Source organism: Terrapene carolina, unplaced genomic scaffold (assembly GCF_002925995.2).
Source record: "Terrapene carolina triunguis isolate 2854851 unplaced genomic scaffold, T_m_triunguis-2.0 Scaffold62, whole genome shotgun sequence".
NCBI lineage: Eukaryota > Metazoa > Chordata > Testudines > Emydidae > Terrapene > Terrapene triunguis.
This window is the reverse complement of record NW_020664413.1, coordinates 37,221,311-37,240,115: the sequence shown is the minus strand read 5'-3', so window position 1 is coordinate 37,240,115 and position 18,805 is coordinate 37,221,311. Positions and strand designations below refer to the sequence as shown.

Below are 18,805 nucleotides of genomic sequence, written 5' to 3'. Positions count from 1 at the left end.
GTAGAGGGGTGATAAGGTCCAAGCAGCAGACACAGCTGTATTATGTGGCTGTGTGGGGCAAGGATGGTGGGGTGTGTATGGAAGGGGAGGTCAGTGCAGAAAACAGGTCTGTGTAAGTTAAGGATGGCTGCCGCAGGCAGGGCTATTAGGTGCATGGGGGCGGTCAGTGTAGCAGGCATGCCTGTGTGAGGTTTGGGTGGCTGTGTGTGTGTAGTTGGGGGTCAATGCAGCAGTGGGGCAGTTTCAAGTGTGGGGGGTTGTGTGTGAGGGGGTCAATGCAATGGGCAGGGCAGGGTGAGCTGTGGGAGGTTATGTGTGTGTGTGTGGGTCAGTACAGCAGGCTGGGTTGTGTAAGGTGTGGTGGGCTGTAGTGCGTGTTGGGGGGTCAGTACAGCAGTCAGGGCGGTGTGAGGGGTTAGAGTGCATGTGGGTCAGTGCAGCAGGCAGGGCGGTGTGAAGAGTTGTAGGTGTGCGTGTATGGGACATCAGTGCAGCAGGCAGGGCTGTGTGAGGTGTGGGGCTGTAGTGTGTGTGTAGGGGTCAGTGCAGCAGGCAGGGTGGTGTGAGGGCCTGTAGCGTATTGGGTGTGTGGGATCAGTGCACCAGGCAGAGAGGTGTGAGGGGCTGTAGTGTGTGTGTGGGGGTCAGCTCAGTAGGCAGGTGGTATGAGGGGCCGTAGTGTATGTGTGTGGGGGTCAGTGCACCAGGCAGAGTGGTGTGAGGGGCTGTAGTGTATTGTGTGTTTGTGTGGGCGTCATCAGTGCAGCAGGCAAGGCAGGATGAGGGGCTGTAGTGTATTGTATGTGTAGTCAGTACAGCAAGCAGCGTGGTGTGAGGAGCTGTAGTGTATTGTGTGTGTGGGGGGGTCAGTACAGCAGGCAGGGCGGGGTGAGGGGCTGTAGTGTATTGTGTGTGGTGGGTGTGAGGGACTGTAGTGTATTGTGCGTGGTGGGTCAGTGCAGCAGGCAGGACGGTGTGAGGGGCTGTAGTGTATTGTGTGTGGGGTCAATAAAGCAGATGGGGTGGGGGGCTGTAGTGTATTGGGTGGGTGGGGGTCAGGGTGGTGAGGGGCAGTTGTGTGTGGGGGGTAGGTGTGTGTGCCGGGGCTGTAGTGTACTATAGTGTGTGTGTGTGGGGGGGGGGTGTCAGTGCCCCTACCGGCGGGGTGGGATGGGGGCAGTGCCGGCCATGCCGGCCGGCGGGGGCAGGTGTACGTGAGGGTTCCCCTGCCCTGCCCGGCGCGACGGAGGTGCGCGGCGCTCGCTGGTGGTGGTGTTTGCGCATGAACCCTCCCCGTCTGCCCGCCCGCCCGCTCGCTCGCTCCCTCCCCCCCCGGCGGTGGAGGTTAGCCTGAGCCTCAGACACAGGCGGCTGCTCGGCGGCGGCCGCGGCGACGCAGTGCAGAGGTGCGGGCAGGTTGCGCCGGCCGTGAGCCCTGTCTCCTTCGCGCCCCGCCTCCCTCCGGAGCTCTCTCCCCGCGGCGGCCTCCTCTCCCCGGTGTCGGGCCGGCCCCCCGGCCATGAGCGCGGCGCTGGGTGTCCCCCCGCCGCGCCACCTCCCCCGCCGCCCCCGGCGACTGCCGGGCTCCAGGAAAGTAGCTTGATGAGTGTCCAAAGTAGCAGTGGAAGTTTGGAGGGGCCGCCATCTTGGTCCCGGCTCTCCACGTCCCCACCGAGCCTGCAGGGCTGCTCCGCGGCGGCGGCCTCCCTGCTGCACAGCGCGCCGCCCGGCCAGCCGCCCAAGGAAGGTAAATAGCGCGCGCCGGGCCCACGGCGCTGCGAGGGGGGCCCGGCCCTCGGGGAGGGGCCCAGCCGCCGCCGCCGGAGGCCAGTCCCAGGCTCGTAGGGCCGGGTGCGCGGTGAATGGGGGTGAGGGCAGGCGGGAGTCTTGTCCTCATTGCAGGGGTATTTCCCCCTCAGCACAGGGGGGACCCCCAGATCCTGCCGTGGGGGACCCTGCCTTCTCCTGAGGGACATTCGGGAGACACCCCCTGGTCCCTAAATCCAGCGATCTCTCCCCCATCCCTGTTTGTTAGCAGCAAAAGCGTTTCGATATTCTCCTTCCCCCACCTTTGCCAGGGCTACGGAGGGGGATTGATTAATGTTTGTTCATTTCCTTGACAATCCTTATAGAAGGGGCTAAGTGTACGTGTTAATTTTTCATCCCTTCTCTGTGATTTTTATGGGAGAGACTTGCATCCTCTGTTCTTTTCCTTTCCAAATTTTATTCTCCATCTCATATTACAAAGTAAAAGTGATTTGTTGGATGTACTGGGTGAATGTGGCTGCTGTTGCTTAATGGAAAGGGTCGGGTCCTTTTGGCATCATGGAGGTGGAGTAGAAAAAGAGACCGAGATCAAGGAATTTGTTCCCCTCGGGGAGACACTTTTCCGAGCAGCTAATTTGGAAGACAAAAGTGACACGACACCTTAAAACCACCACAGAATGACTGCAACTTTCTCCTTTCCTCCATCACATCTTAGATGATAATATTTTTCTCCTCCCTCCCCTGCTCCTCCCCTCTTGTGTTATACCGACAGTGAGAGCAGGGTGTTGTGGGTGTTTGCAGGGAATATCTGTATGAAGGTTATGTGCAAACAAGTCTCTTTTTATTCTATTTCAGTTATTGTCCATTTTTCTCTTCCTTGCACTTGAAATACATTGCCACAAGATGTAGCAATTATACAGCTAGTGAAATGCTCAGTGCTTTTAACTAAAATGACTGCTTGCTGTACACCAGTTACTGCTAGAGAACTTTTATACTCAAATGCAGATATTTGTAAAGGGAAAAATATGCATATTAAGCAGTTGTATAATTTGACTTGGATGTTTTATTCAGTATTGATGGCCTCAGAATATTGAGTGCTTCTGTTGTCTTGTGTAGAGAACACTGGTAGCCATGCTGAAAACTTTCAAACTTAAAATAGGCTAATAAGGTCTTAGAGAGAAATTGGATCGTTTTATTTAGAGGACACTTGTGCAGTACTACAAGTTGAAGTACTACAAGTTTTATCAGTGAACAATTTCAAGACTTGACAATGTGTTCAGTCTCTGGAAAATGTATAAGAATGAGTGTGTTCTCAATCTCCATGCCAGTAGTTGTTAGACTTGCACCATTCCTTGTGACTTTTGCACATGCTCCTAGATCTGAGATTGGCATGAATACGCTCCAGAAGATATACAGTATGGAAAAGTTGGATGTATGGCATATGTTAAAGATGCCAAGTAAAGTGGCAAGCATTTTGTACTCTCGCCCCCTCAAGCTGAATCTTTAATTAGAGAAACAGTGGTTTGTGTTTTATATATATATAAAAATAAATAAAAGTTTGGACTAGATTTACCAGGCTTAGAATAGTACATATTTTACTTTGTGAAGTTTTAATATTTTTGGATGCATTTATTCACCTGTCATAATTGGGATACTTGGTATATAAATCTTAAATTACTGTTGCAGTGTTACGTTTGTAATTCTTTTTGTTAATGAGCGAGCAGCATAACAAGTGCTGCTTGAACAGCCCTGACAAAAACGATATACAGAGGCATAATTTTACATTTATGTTTCTTATTTAAAATTGGTTAACAATATTACTATTTTTTCTGGCTACAGTAATTTAGGTTGTGCAATTCAGAGGTCAGAGAACAACCACAAAACCTGCTCTGTGTTGCAGGATAGCATAGTGTATTTACATACTATATTAATATCATTTATTCCCTGTGTGAAAACAGCAGACTCTGCTTTTGCCTCTTCCCTACTGTAGAGCTACTGAACTATTTTTGTTTGAAAAGAATGTGAGATATAGTCTTTTTATTTATTTATTTATTTATTTTTTTAAATAAATCTCTACCCGTTGGACATTAACACTACACCTTACATTAACGCAAAGGAAACTTGCATGTCAAAAGAACCTCACATCAAGGTAATATGTCCCATAAAATAAAAATCAGCTATTTAACAGTAGACTTGCACTATTTTCCAGTTATGCACATCAGTAAGCTCTGTAAATAAGTGATGGTTTGAAAGATCTGTTAGGTAATAGATTCATAGCTGTTTGTTCTCCCATTGATTAGTGCCTGGAAATTTGGAAATGTCGATTATTTTTTAATGCTGTAGCTATGACTAGCATTCTTTTAAAGTATTTTCTTTTTTTTGTTGGATCACCCTATTCTGTGCCCTTTACTAGGTATAGGAAGGAGACACTTGGTTGTGCAAGTTATAGCCTACAAGTTATGCAGAGGCTGAGGGTGATGGAATGTATTTGAATACCTTATGTTTTGCTGTTTTTTTGTGTATCACACAACATCTGTTACTTAAGTACTTACCAAATATTGCTGTTGGTAGTGAAAACTTCAGTAAAAATCAAAAGGCCAGATTCTGCTCTAAATTACAGTGGTATAAATGTGTTGTATATCTGAAAATCACCAGTATAACGGAGTAGAATTGGCCCAAAATTTAATGCACATGATTTACTAGTTAGGTAGAAATCTAAGTTTTATATGTATTACATTGATACAACTTTGCAAATACTTAGACATTTGAGGAGCTCCTGTAAAAATACTGACAGACTTTGGCAATTTTTTTCCTAGAAGTTTCTTGACAAATATTAATACTTATTATTATTTGTATTCCTATAGCACCCATACTATGCTAGGTGCTGTCTGTACAAACATGAAAACTCAGTCCCTGCTCTGAAGAGTACCCAATCTGGGCAGTGTTCCCAAATGCAGGTTTGCCTTGTGCATGCTACACATAGTGTGGTGTTCATAGGTAGGAACATGAAGGCAGCCCGTTCAGAGTGGTTCCTTGTCTAAATTAAATTTTAAATACATGAATACTTGGGCAACTTTCAGGGATTTTTTTTCCCTGTTATCATTACTTATGTGAAGTGTAGAACTCAACAATTGCAAATTAGTTACAGGTAAATCTTTAGCAAGTCCACTGTCTCTTGTTGTTTCTTGACATGTAGTGGGAGATGTGTTTTGAGTTTTGAATCGTTTTATGGAAGAAGTCAGGTGAGATAAGGCAATGCAAGAAACCTGGGAGGTAATTTAGATTTCACGGTGATACTTTGCGTTTATTTTGTTTTAAAATGTGAATGAATGTAGCACTCATGAAAGAAAAGGTTTAATGTTAGTACTGGCTTACGCTTCCCTACATATCTTTACCAGTGTGCTGAGCTTCTTCTTGTAGGTTTCCTGTTAAGCTGACAGTCATGCCATATTATGTGGATTTGTGATGTGCACAAAATGAGTAATGGGAAAGGTCACTAAAATCAGTTGTATTTTTGCCCTTTATGGGGGTGGTGTACAGCAGGCGCATTACAGGAGATCTTACCTGACCATATCTCCCTGCTTCTGCTGACTTCCAACTTCTAGCCAGCTACACTTTCCCCTTTTCTGTGCACCTTTGGAGGAAAGCATTGACACTTCAAACTGTAGGAAGTCAAAACAAGGGGAGCTATATTCTTGTGTTCTTTCTGTAGGAAATGAGCCAGTATCTTGAGTACTTACATAAGTTTGCAAGTGTGGGGCTCTCTTTCTGTTGACCTTAGGTTTTTGTCAAATAGATCCCCCTCCACAGGATATAGATGGAGACTTTTGTAAATATTCAATATTGTGTGGCCAGCAGACCAAGGAGACGTCTTCCCCTTTCCTCCACAGTTTCTCTCTGGATTGTTGGATTGGGCCTCCACTTTTGTGGATCTTCTAGGATTTCCAGGGTGAGGGCTCTTATTCAGTGTCCCTTAAAATAATTTGTACAAAAATTAAAAAACAACCAATCAACCAGTAACCCATGGGAAATTTCATTGAGATGAAGATAAGGCTGCAGGCAGTACACATGGTTGGTTTGAGTAAATGTTACCTTTCAAGAATGTTAGTTTTACTAGTACACACAAACTTCAGAAAACCCAGGAAATTCAGAATTAAGATTAAATTTACAAAAACCCAAACCTTTGGAAGTATGGAAATTCATAGTGAAGGTAGCCAAGTTATGTTAACTCTGCCTCACTTTGATTCTAGGCTGCTGTTTTTCTTTCTTTGCATGTAGAGCATAAAAACTTGGCAGTACAGAACACTGCACTCTATAACTTTGATACTGTTTTTCTTATATAGTAACTAAAATCTAGCACATAATATTTAAATAGTAGTTGAATTGACTTTCTTGGCCTATATCTATAGAATATAAGGCATTATGTTACCAGATAATTTTATTAGTACAGCATCTTTGTGCATCATTAAAAGTTATGTGCATCTATCTGAGTTAAACTTTCACCACTTTAGTATTAAGTGCTCAGTACTGTAAATAAACAAGTTAAGAGGAACATCCTAGATGACTTTGAAAAATAGTGTTAATATTCTGTGCATAAAATGCAGGCATTAAGTGGATTCACTTAAGAGTGGTAATATACACTTCAAATAAATTTGCTTCTAAGTTGTCTTTACTGCTCAGCGTATCACTAATTGAAAGCTTAGGCCTTGTCTATACACAGTTTTTATATACTGGTTTAACTGTTTCAGGTAGGGGGTTGATTTTTTTTTACTAAAATGATTAAATTGATATAATATTACAGCTGCGTCCACACTAGAGGTTATAAATGCTCTTTTATACTGATATAACTGCACCCATGCTAAGGGGTTGTAATGCTTTATACCTGTACAGTTAAATTGGAACAATCTTTGTGTGTAGACATGACTCTACTCAGTTGTCCTTCAGCTACTAGCTACCGCAAATATTTGTTGCTTCCTGAAACACATCAGGATAAGAATGTCATAACAGAACTTTGTGATGTCAGTACCTTAAACTCCACTATCTGTTTTTGTTTTGTTTTTTTCCAACGAAGGGGAACATTTTTCTTTTTTCTACTGACTTAATTACAGATGGCCACTTATTTTAAAGGTAACATAATCTGCAAATATCTTTCAGAATGAAAAATCCTGAGAGCTATACTATGCATTCTGTATGCCACCAGATACAGAGTTAAAAGTTAAATTTAAAGTTAAATTTCACAGTCTTTTTTGAAGGTCAACAAAGCCCAACCATACTGTGTACTAGTGGGCCTTGCTTGGTATTAGAGTCCAGCATGCACTTTACTGGCATTTTCAAATAAATAAACAATCATTGATGGCTGCTTGACACAATAATCTGCCCAAAGTAATACTGTAACTAACCCCATTAAAGAAGTCACTGTGAGTATATCCCAAATCCTTTTAGATATTTGGTAATTTTCTGAGCCTTCTCTACACTAGAAAGGGCTTGCTAGTATATTAAGTCCTTTGTTGGTATCTCTTATTTTTGTTGTTTAGAAGTGTCTACATTAAGGTTTATATCAGCAAAAGCTGTCAGTGAAAAATCACCCTTCCCCTCCCGACCAACATAGCTTTGCTGTTGTAAAGTTTTAAGTATAAATCAGGCCTCAGAGGCATATGATATAGACACTCCAAGCACTTTGGTCAACAAATTTAGCTTTTGGTGGCTTTCCAGTAAACATTCACATGCTTCTAGTAGGTACAGGAGAATTGTTCACTATGACTGGCTGGAGAGAGGATGCAAATACCCTAGGTATAAATCTTAAAGGTTAATTACAAAAGGAAAGGAAAGAACTTCCAGACTACATATGTAAAGGCAACCCAAAAGAAGGATACCAAAGGTTCTTTGCCTTAAATGCCCAAGCTGCTGTTCGTAGCCCACATGATTTGGAGAGAAAGAAACCGTAGTAGACCCTTGGTTTCAGCTTTGGTGGTGGTGTGCTGCTGGTGCTCCGATGGTTGCATCAGGGGCTCCTCTATTGTCACTCTGCCATCCACTCAACTGTTGGTCTGTGTCCACTGCTGAATGGCTTCTGCTTCTGGGCAGGACAGACTACGCGACACACCCTGTTCCTTACACTCCTTTGGCTGAGGCTGGTTTAACTCCCTGCCTCCTACTTGATTCCCTCCATCCCCTCTCCTCTGCACTAGATTTTCTATTTCTCAGCAGTTCCACTGAGTCTGTTCCAACCTTCTATCTATTAAGCTACATGGCCTCCTTGCTGGGTTGCTGTCCCTTTCTTAGCCTTGCACTAGGCCATGCTCTTTTCCACACCCAGAGACCGTCTGATCCTCCTCGTCCTAGCTATTCTAGGCTCTGTCTGTGACCATCTATCAGGCATTGCTACCTTGCCTTCCCGCCGCTGTCACAAGCCTGCTGCTTACATGCAACTGGCCTTCAGGCAATTCCTGGTTCTTTTGTGCCTTGTTTCCTCCATCTGGCCACTCAAGACCCCAAGTATACTCTACTGGCTTGTTAATGATTGGGTCCCTACCCTGGATGACCAGTAGCCAAATCCTATCTCTCCAAATCATTCTAAATACAGGTAATGGGAGAGGATGCATCCAATAATGAATCAGCAGATTCATTACAAACCAGGTAACACAGTAAAAACAAAATAAAGTATCCCAGAGTTCTCTTTTTAACTTTATTTTAAGATTAATTAAAAAACTAAACATAATTGAAAATTATAGTGAAAAAGAGGTTTACTCTTTTAAGCAGGCAAGTGAATATTATATTGTAAGATGGCTTAGTTGGCATTGGTGACTTAAAATGACAAAATTTCTTGTAAGTTACATCGTTGTAATTACCCAATGTGCTTATACAAAACTCACACTTCTTATCAAACTGTCTGTACTGGGCTATCTTGATTATCACTTCAAAAATTTTTTCTCTTACTTAATTGGCCTCTCAGAGTTGATAAGACAACTCCCACCTTTTCATGCTCTCTATATGTGTGTATATATAGCTCCTCAATATATGTTCCATTCTATGCATCCGAAGAAGTGGGCTGTAGCCCATGAAAGCTTATGCTCAAATAAATGTGTTAGTCTTTAAGGTGCCACAAGTACTCCTGTTCTTTTTGCGGATACAGACTAACACGGCTGCTACTCTGAAACCTGTCTTTAAGGAGAGACATTCTCTTAAACAACACAACAAATCTCATGTCTGGCCTGCATCATTTAAGGGTTGAAGTCTTTAAATCATGATTTGAGGACTTCAGTAATTCATCCAGAAGTTCTGGGTCAATTACAGGAGTGAGTGGGGGAGGCTGTTTTCGCCTGTGATGTGCAGAAGGTCAGACTTGATGGTCCCTTCTGGACTTAAAATCTATGAGGGTATAATAACTCTTTTGAAGTAGTTGTGCTTTTTAACATACTTTGCAAATATTTCTTCATACCTTGTATGTAAAAATATATTTTAAAGCCATTGTACTGGAGATTCTTTACCTTTTTGCAAAATGCATTAGATCTGATGGATAATGAACACATTTTAAGTCACAGTAACTCTAAATTGGCAGGAAAAACTTTATGCTAAACAGATGGCAAATTCTTCCAAATGTTTTTTGGTGAAAGATTTTTGCTGCTGTTACATTAAATGTTTTAATAATTCTTTATTAAGCCAAAATTACTTTGTTACAGTCACTTTTTTAATATGAAAATAAAAAAACCCCAAGATTGACAATTGTCTTCAAAGTTTGGCCCTGTTAAGAATGGTCAAAATAAAAGTTAATATAAGAGCTAAGTTTAGCATTTTTCTTTTGAACTAGAATTTATGCTACAGTTGAAAATTATAACTGTTTTTGTAAACATACATCATCTTCTAGATTATAAATCTGAATCCAGGCGTGATATATAAAGATATCAATGAAAGTGTATATTAAAACTACCCCTAAAAAAAGCTAATGTAATTTTTGATAAGAAGTAAAATAGTAAATTTGAGGCCCATATCTTATCCTCTTTTTTTATAGGGACATTTTTTGTGTGTTTCAGACCAATCCCCATACAGTATTCCTAAAAGATGCTAAACTCTTATTAGGGCTTGTCTTCACGGGGGACACTCAGGAAAGTTAAGGTGAATCAAAAGGTGTGAAGTGAATGCACATAAATTAAAGTGCTTTAAAACTTCCAACCTCTCCCGTGCCCCCCCAAAACTTGTGAATTCTTTCATTCAGAAGTAAAGTGGCCTTAGTTCCCTGTAGCTTCATTCTCGTGCAAGATACAGCGAACTAAGGCAACTTTGACTCCTGAGTGAGAGCATCCATGCAGGTGTTTAATGTGCTCCAACTAAAGTGCATTTGGGTTCTCTGGCAGTCAGTGTATCCTATATGTTGGCTATTAAGAACTGAAACAAAAAAATCAGCCTCACTCCAGTTTATTTTAAATGGTTGAAATAAATTTCTCTTTCAAAGCAGTATTTGACTGTCTATTGGAAACAAAATATGGAAAATACACAGATTTTTAATCAAACAGATGTATTAATGCATTTGTGATATAACATGGCTCATGTGACATCTTTTTATTAAATTATGTTTGTAACTACTATGCACTACTCATATAGCCATGTACTGGCTAAATTGTTAAAGTGTTAAAATTGTAGGGGGGGGAAACTAAAAGCAATGGTCGTGTATGTTTGCATTCTTTTGTTCTGAAATCATTAAAGTAACTTTTGTATTCCTCTAAATGTCGTCTTGGTTGTTAAATTTTGTTTTTGCATTTTTCTTGAGAAATAAACCGAAAACAAACAAATTTTTAAGGAAAGGTAAACTTGGAGCTAAACAAGTTGTTTCTTTTAAAATATCATTTGCGCTGTCTTTCTATGTCTAAAAAGAAAGGCATACGTATTTACAACTGTTTCTGAAACTGAAAGCTGGCCTCTCTGGGAAGCTCAAACAAGGCCAAGGAAAATGAAACATTTTTATTCTTAGAATCTTCTTTGCTAAGGACTTGTCATAAACCAAAGCATCTGTTGTAAATAGAATAGTTAATAGACTAGTCTGCTTTAGCTGAATTCTAAGTTGAAATGATGTACCAGGATGGAGAAATTAATAAGGTACTTGTTATCGCATGGCATATGCTACCAAAATGCACCATCTCCTTTTCTCCCTCAGGATCACACCTATCATTTTTTTCTGAACAGGGATCCCTCCTTTGTTTTGTATGTTTAAGGTACATCGAGAGGTTTGACTGGTTTTTTTTCCTGTACTTTAGGTGAGGGCAGGACTTAAAAGAGAAATAGAAGGTACTGTTCTAGGCAGTTGGTTTGTCTTGATGAAGAGTATTTCTTTTGCTGTCTATACCTAACTCTATTGTTACTATATTAATTAGCATCTATTTATTCACAGAAATGCATTTTATTACTGCTGCTCTCCTTTTAAAAAAAGAAAAAGGCAACCATTAATTGAACTAAGAGTTACAAATGGTTGCCATGTTATAGATTTAGATGCCACTTGGTTATGTTAATATTGCATCAACATTCACAAATATATTTAGCATGCGGAATATACTCTGAAGCAGATTAAAAAGGTATCTTGCAGATGTGCTATGTAATCTAATACTGAATATCAGGATATGCTTTCAGAAATAACTGTCGTAACTAAGTGTATTGAGGAATGTAAAATTAATATGAGAAATATTATTTTTGTTCGTATTTGAGTTAATATAATAAGTTAAGTGCAGTTTAATGTTTAAAATATATTTATCTTTACAATTTATGTAAAAATTCTGAACTAGCAGTGTTTTTCTCAGCACATTAAATCCTCATTAATCTAATTTGAGTATTTGTGTCAAGCCCAGCCTCGTTTTAATTCTTCCTATCGACTACCTGCACTGAGTCCGTCAGTGAAGCAACTGCTTTGTAATTAAATTGTGTTATTAAATGATGGTGAGATAATACTAACCCCCATGAGTGCTGAGACCCGAAGCCAAACTATGAAGGGCAACTTTCATTGTCTTTGGGTGCACCAAGCAGGGTGGATAAAAATCAATTATTTTTTTTAAAAAAAATCAAAAAAATCCGATTTTTTTAATTTAAATTGGATTTTTTTGATAAAATGCTTTTTGAGGCAAAAACCTATATAAAGATAATTTTTAATTAAGATACATTGTAGCTCAAAGATATCTCATCATGGAATAGGGATTATAAATTCTAATTCTATAGTATGAGACAATATATTCGTGTAATGTTTAAGAAAAGTTTTGTAAATGAGTTCCAATAGTTCATGGATTTAGGGACCCAATTTTATGGGGTTCCACAGGCTTCTCTATAGATTATTTTGGTTAATCTTTCTATCTACCCAATGGGGCTCAGTCTAGAAGATACCATCAGAGATGCTTAGTTTTGCAGTTCGCAAACTGTGGATTTGTGTCTCCAGAGGTAAAATGCTTGTTAACAGCAAAAACGTTTTGAAATAAATAAATAATATATAGAGGTGAGAAATAACAGACCTCAACCCTATTGTCCCTCTGCAAATTTGTGTACACAGTGTCAATCCCTTACCTCTCTAAAAGTGCAAAGTTTCAAAAAGTTCAATGAATAGAAGATTGTTGGGGGCAGAATAGATCTGGACAAGGAGTAGAAGTCTGGAGATAAATGTGAGAAGCGAGGGACATATGCTTGTTTTGTTAAAATATTATATGTTTGCTGTTGAAGAAAAAAATCCAGAATACTGAACATTGTTGTTTTAGTTAAATAAAACAATTTAAATGTCTGTCTGGTGATGTTCTCCTCCTAATACAGCATGGCAAGAAAATCCTCCAAATATTAATGAGTAACCTGTTGAATTGGAGATCGTTCACCTCCCAATGACTTCATAAATTTCTGCTTCAGTTACCTTTGGTAAATGAAATAACCAAACAATCATTCATTTTCTGATATAGCTGTAAAATTAATTTGAAAAGTTTTCAAAATAAATCACTGTTTAAAAATGTATAGTGTGTACCTTCTAAAAATGAAACCTACATCTATCTGAGTTGTGAAGTCTATGTATGAAGGTTATAACAACCAACAAGAATGCACTTTTATGTAGAAAACCATGATTTAAATGGAGTCTTCCTGACTAGTGATTTAAATCAAATCCACCCTGACACCAGTATTGTAATTAAACACCTATGGCTGGCCCATGTCAGCTGACTTGGGCTTGCAGGGCTCATGCAAATTTTGGTGTAGATATTTGGGCTGGGACTCGAGCTCTGGGACCCCAGAGCCCAGGCTGCAGCCCGAGCCCAAACGTGTACACTGCAGTTTTACAGCCCTGTAGCCAGAGCCCTGTGAGCCCAAGTCAGCTGACAAGGATCAGCTGCAGGTGTTTAATTGCAGTGTAGAAATAACCTTTGATAGCATACTCCATGCCTACAGGATCTTATCAGTGCCTTGTCATTTGGTATATGCTATATATTCTAAAGCATCCAAACGGTTAATGCTAAGGAAAAGTCAGTTTAAATTAAATATACAGTATATATATCTCCTTAAAGTTGTAACTCTAGCAAACTCAAACTTTAGGTTTGTTACTAGATTTCTTTTTAATGCTCCAATATATTTGTTCTAAGCTTACTCTAGAACTTTATATTCAACTCACAGACAAAATATTTCAGAAATACTGCTAAAATCAATCTCTTAGCACCTCATTTGAAAAATTGGTTCTTGCTTTCACTTTTTCCTGAGTCAGCACCTGAAATGGGAAACAACTGTTTGATAATGGGCTCTTCAATTTAGCAGAAAAAGATATAACATGATGCAGTGGCTGGAAGTTGAAGCTAGACAAATTCAGACTACAATTAAGGCTTAAATTCTTAATGGTAAGAATAATTAACCAATGGAACAATTTCCCAAGGATTGTGTTGGATTTTCCATCATTGACAATTTTTAAATTGAGATTTGATGTTTTTCTAAAAGATCTGCTCTAGGAATTAGTTTGGGGACATTCTATGGCCCGTGCTATACAGGAGATCCAATTAAATGATCCAAGGCCTCCTGGCCTTGGAATCTATGAATGTAGGTCTGTTAAACCAACCAATTGATTAATAAGGTACAGATATTCCAAAATTCAGATATCAGATTGTAATTCAAAATTGGTGTTGCCAATCTAAATATCTTGATCTTAGTTTTTCTGGTATTGCTGGCTTTTAAAAATAGGATTGTGAATTTTATTAATATTTAAAGCAACATAGTCTGTCTTTGCATTACATTGCAATTGTGTATCTTGATCTCCTCCTCCCCAGTTGCTTGGAAGATGCACAGATGCTTAGTTTCAAAATTAAGGGGGATGCTAGAGGCAGAGAATAGTTTATCTCATGGAGCAGTAGTGAAGTCTCAGGCAGATTGCTGGGGATAGCTGTAGTGGGACCAAAGCCATGCAATACAAATGGAATGCTTGCTCACCAAGGTTTCTCTGTCCTCTTTATGTCTCTCAATCTTAATTGTGTGGTTTTTCCTCTCCATAAGAGTCTCTCTTCTCTCTGGAGCAGGAGGGAACAGCAGATGCAGTGGTGAGAATAAGATGTGAAGAAGGCAACTATATAGCAGTGATTCTCTACAGCAACGTGCTGTGTATCTGCTGCAGCCATTTCTCTCCCCAGTGGCTCATACAGCTGTAATGGCTTCTCAGCTGGCATTGGTCTCACTATAGCTACCCCCAGCAACCTGCCTGAGACTTCACTACTGCGGCATGGGATTAATGATTCTCTGTCTCTGGTATCTACCTGCTGTAAATTTAGCGAGGGTGCCACTAGAAATGTAGTAGCTGTTTGTTAGTCTGTTTCCCCAAAGAGACTGTGTCCTCCAATGCAAAGTGTAGCCTCTCAGCTATTCCCATGAGAAACTTTGCTCCTCCTGTGGCTTCTATCCCTGCCTTGGACTCCCAGGTAGATGGTAGCCAAGATTAATTCTGAAGCCACAGTCCTTAGGAAACAAAAGTCTTGGTCTGTTGCAAAGAAGTAGACAACAAAAAGGTACAGTAGAACCTCAGAGTTACAAACACCTCGGGAATGAAGGTTGTTCGTAACTCTGAACAAAACATTATGGTTTTCAAAAGTTTTGCAACTGAATATTGACTTACTACAGCTTTGAAACTTTACTATGCAGAAGAAAAATGCTGCTTTCCCTTTATTTTTTTGTAGTTTGTTTAACACAGTACTGTACTGTTTGCTTTTGGGGGATGTCTCTCTGCTGGGGGTGTGTCTCTGCTGCTTCCTGATTTACTTCTGGTTCCCTAAGAGGTCTGTGATTGATAGTCAATTCATAACTCTAACTCTGAAGTTTTACTGTAACGTATTGCCCAGGAGTTACACTGTTTCCCCAGCATCATCCCTCCGATACATGTAAAATCTAACCAGGGATACAAGAAAAACCTAAAGAAGGAAGAGATCATCCTGAGTCCAGATTTTGACATTAGCTCAGAGCAGCCCATGTTGATAGTGAAGTTTCTGACTTGCAACCGTTTGACCTTCCCAACTTGGCAGAAAAGTCTCTTGATTTGTTGCCAGTCCAGTATTGTAAGAGACAAAAGTCAAGTAAATCCAAATGCAGGAGGAAGTTGAATTCCATCATCTTCACCTAGTTCATTGCCAGTGGAGGCAGAGCTTTCCTACTCAGATCAAGGGAGGGAGGAAGAAGCAACTAAAAATGGATCACCCATCCATACCCCCACTTTCTCTGTGAAGCAACATAGAAGACTCCAAGCCACTAAAAAATTGGGAAGTCCTCTCATGCAAACCAATCTCTCCTCTGGATCTTAGATCATTCATTAAGAGGGCATAGGAATAGGTTTGGTAGGGGAAGAAAATTTAGATCAGATTACAATTTCAGAATCTTTACTAGTGCCAAGTAAACAGCATGACTTGGGGGAACCACTGCTCAATGAGTCAGATTGCCTGGTAGGGAGACTAGAGATTTGCTCATGGTTTGTTTGTTTTGGGGTTGGTTTTTTTGTTTTTTTTTGGGCGGGAGGTGTGGAGACACTACTACCTCAGCAGATGTGGTCTAGTGACAGCTTAAAATAGATAATTGATTAAATGATTCGGTACCTCCAAAGGAAATGTTTAATATTTTGAAAAATCAAAGAATCCATACAAGCACAAATGGGGTCATAAAAGCCAACTCACATTTACTGATTGGGGCCCAGGAACTGGCCCCATTGATTGCAAGTGTACAGATATTCATGATATTCTTTTTGACTGCCATACTCATTCTACTGAGAGCTGCAGATGAAATGTCAGGAGGGATTGCCCACTATTTAGTGAGCTAGCTTGGGAATCAGAAAACCTGCTTTGCCATAGACTTTCTCTGTGACTTGGGGCAAGTAATTGAGTGTGTTCCCCATCTGTAATATGGGGATAAGAGTACTTCCCCATCTCACTGAAGTGTTGAGGAGAAATACAGCAAGGGATTGTGAGATGCTCAAATTCTATGATGATAGGAGCTATATAAGTATCTAAGTGAGGTAGAAATGTGTCAGGACCACATTGTCATCTTTCATACTCATCTCTCCGCACATTCTCAAGATGCTGCAGTGTAGATATCCTGTCCTCTGAGGACACAATATTTGGCAGGGGACTCCTTCTGAATGTGTGGTGTTTTTAGTAATCTCTGACCTCTCTATTGATACCATTTATTGTACATAGTTGTTAAGCTAATCTTCTCTTTCCCAGGATGACTTTTTACTGCTGTCAACATCCCACAGTTAAGATGTTGGACACTAAAAGAACAGAGAAGGGTAAATTAGTTCTTACCAAAGAATTTCTTGTAGTCTTCATATCTCAAAGTGACCCTCTCTTGGAAGTTATTTCTGAGTAGCCACAGATTTAAGGTGTGTCTTCTTTAGATCTGTTGCCAATAGTTGAAGGCTGTCTTGCAAACAGGTATTAGTTTTATTTTATAGCTATATTGAGTATTTTGGTTAATTAGAACCGTGGTATTTTAAAACTATAGAAGTTTGTGAACTGGGAACAGATCTGAAAGATAATGGTGCTGTGCCTCTTCTAGGACAGAATGTGTGGAGTGTCGCCAGTTACCTACCAAGGAGGGAGAGGGAAATTCATTGTTAAAATTATGGAATAGAAAGATCCAAGAAAGGACATTCTCAGGAAAGTACAAATTTCCCCTTCTTTAGGCCTTGGCTACACTTGCGAGTTACAACGCTGTAAAGGGTCCCCCAGCGCTGTAACTCACTCCCTGTCCACACTGGCAAGGCATTTGCAGCGCTGTATCTCCATGGTTGCAGCTCTGCATGTACTCCACCTCTCCGAGAGGAATAGCGAGTATTGCGCTGCCGCTGCGGCGCCAGTGTGGCCGCCAATGCGCTGTGAATGGCCTCCAGAATTATTCGGCAGTATCCCACAATGCCTGTTCTAGCCACTCTGGTCATCAGTTCAAACTCTACTGCCCTGGCCTCAGGTAACCAACCATGTGACCGACCCTTTACATTCCCCGGGAATTTTAAAAATCCCCTTCCTGTTTGCTCAGCCCGGCGTGGCGTGGAGTGCTATCAGCGAATCTTTCCAGGTGACCATGCCTCCACACGCCAAGCGAGCCCCAGCATGGAGCAATGGCGAGTTGCTGGACCTCATCAGTGTTTGGGGGGAGGAAGCTGTACAGTCCCAGCTGCGCTCCAGCCGTAGGAATTACGATACCTTCTGGAAGGTATCAAAGGACATGATGGAAAGGGGCCATGACCGGGACGCCCTGCAGTGCAGGATTAAAGTGAAGGAGCTGTGGAGTGCCTACCGCAAAGCTCGCGACGCAAATGGCCGCTCGGGTGCTCCCCCCGCGACCTGCCGATTCTACAAAGAGCTGGATGCGATACGTGGGGTTAACCCCACCTCCACTCCGAGCACCACCATGGACACTTCAGAGCCGGTGTGGGGGGGGAGGGAGGAGGAGGAGGTGGAGGAGGAAAACGGGAGTGATGTGGTGGTGAGCCGGATGGAGACACCCCGGAATCCCTGGAGCCATGCAGCCAGGAGCTCTTCTCAAGCCAGGAGGAAGGTAGCCAGTCGCAGCGGCCGGTACTTGGTGGAGGACAAACAGAAGAGCAGGTTCCCGGTAAGCAGGTTTTTTTTCCGGGAAGGAATTTTTTCGGTGCGGGCTCTTTGGGAGAGGAGGGCTAGGCATGGATGCCTAGATGCGGAATAGTGCATTGATGTGGTTTATCACATCGCGGTAATCGGCCTCGGTAATCTCGTCGAATGTCTCATCCAGAACGTGTGCAATGTGCTTGCGCAGGTTTATCAGGAGAGCCACCGTGGTCCTTGTCCCAGCCAGGCTAACGTGTCCGCGCCACTGTGCCGCGAGGGGCGGGGGGACCATTGCTGCACACAGGCAAGCTGCATATGGGCCAGGGCGGAAGCCGCATTGCAGTAGAAGACCCTCCCTTGCTTCCCAGGTCACCCTCTACAGCGAGATATCGTCCAGGACGAACTCCTGTGGAAAATGTTGGGACAGTGTTCAGTGTAGGTGCCCCCTGAAGCTGTTGGCTCTCCCCAAGGCACAGAAACCCAGAGGACAGTGCAGCCCTGAAACAATCAGCCCCCCCTTACTCACCATTTTGAGGCTCCCGTGGGATATGTGTGCTCTGTTTCGGACGGGAAAATTATGCTATTGTGTAGACCCTGTGTGTTTTCTACTCCTTAAGTGCGGGGGGAATCATTACTCTGTCTGGTATAAACAATACTGCCTCTGTTAAATGTTGCATTTTGCCTATACAGTTGCATCAACCTTGAGACCTCAGCCGTCCCTCTTATCGCCTGCTCAGAGACTGCAAAGGCTCAGGAAGAGACTGCGAAAAAGCAAAGAAGACATGTGTGATCGGTGTCGGTCCGCCTACCCGCTAGGGGGCGGTGGGGAGCTACGTCGTCACGGGCTGGCCGGGGTTACGCCTCCGCCAGCGGGGAATTAGCAGCGGAAAGGCTGCCAGCCAGAGTCTGTAGCGCGCCCCTCAGGCAGGGGAGCGCCGGCAAAGGTCAGTAGCGCGCCCCTCAGGCAGGGGAGCGCCGGCAAAGGTCAG

The 18,805-nt window shown here is 42.0% G+C and overlaps 1 protein-coding gene across 2 annotated transcripts in view; it reads left to right on the top strand.

Moving 5' to 3' along the window:
• Positions 1-1,350: 1,350 nt before the first annotated feature.
• Positions 1,351-18,805, top strand: part of TLK1 (tousled like kinase 1) — a 152,865-nt gene continuing 135,410 nt past the window's right edge. For both annotated transcript variants that reach the window (XM_024209365.2, XM_024209291.2), the window contains exon 1: positions 1,351-1,747. In XM_024209365.2, the coding sequence (XP_024065133.1) occupies positions 1,603-1,747 (145 nt within the window). In that variant the 5' untranslated portion in view covers positions 1,351-1,602. The remainder of the gene's footprint in view (positions 1,748-18,805) is intronic.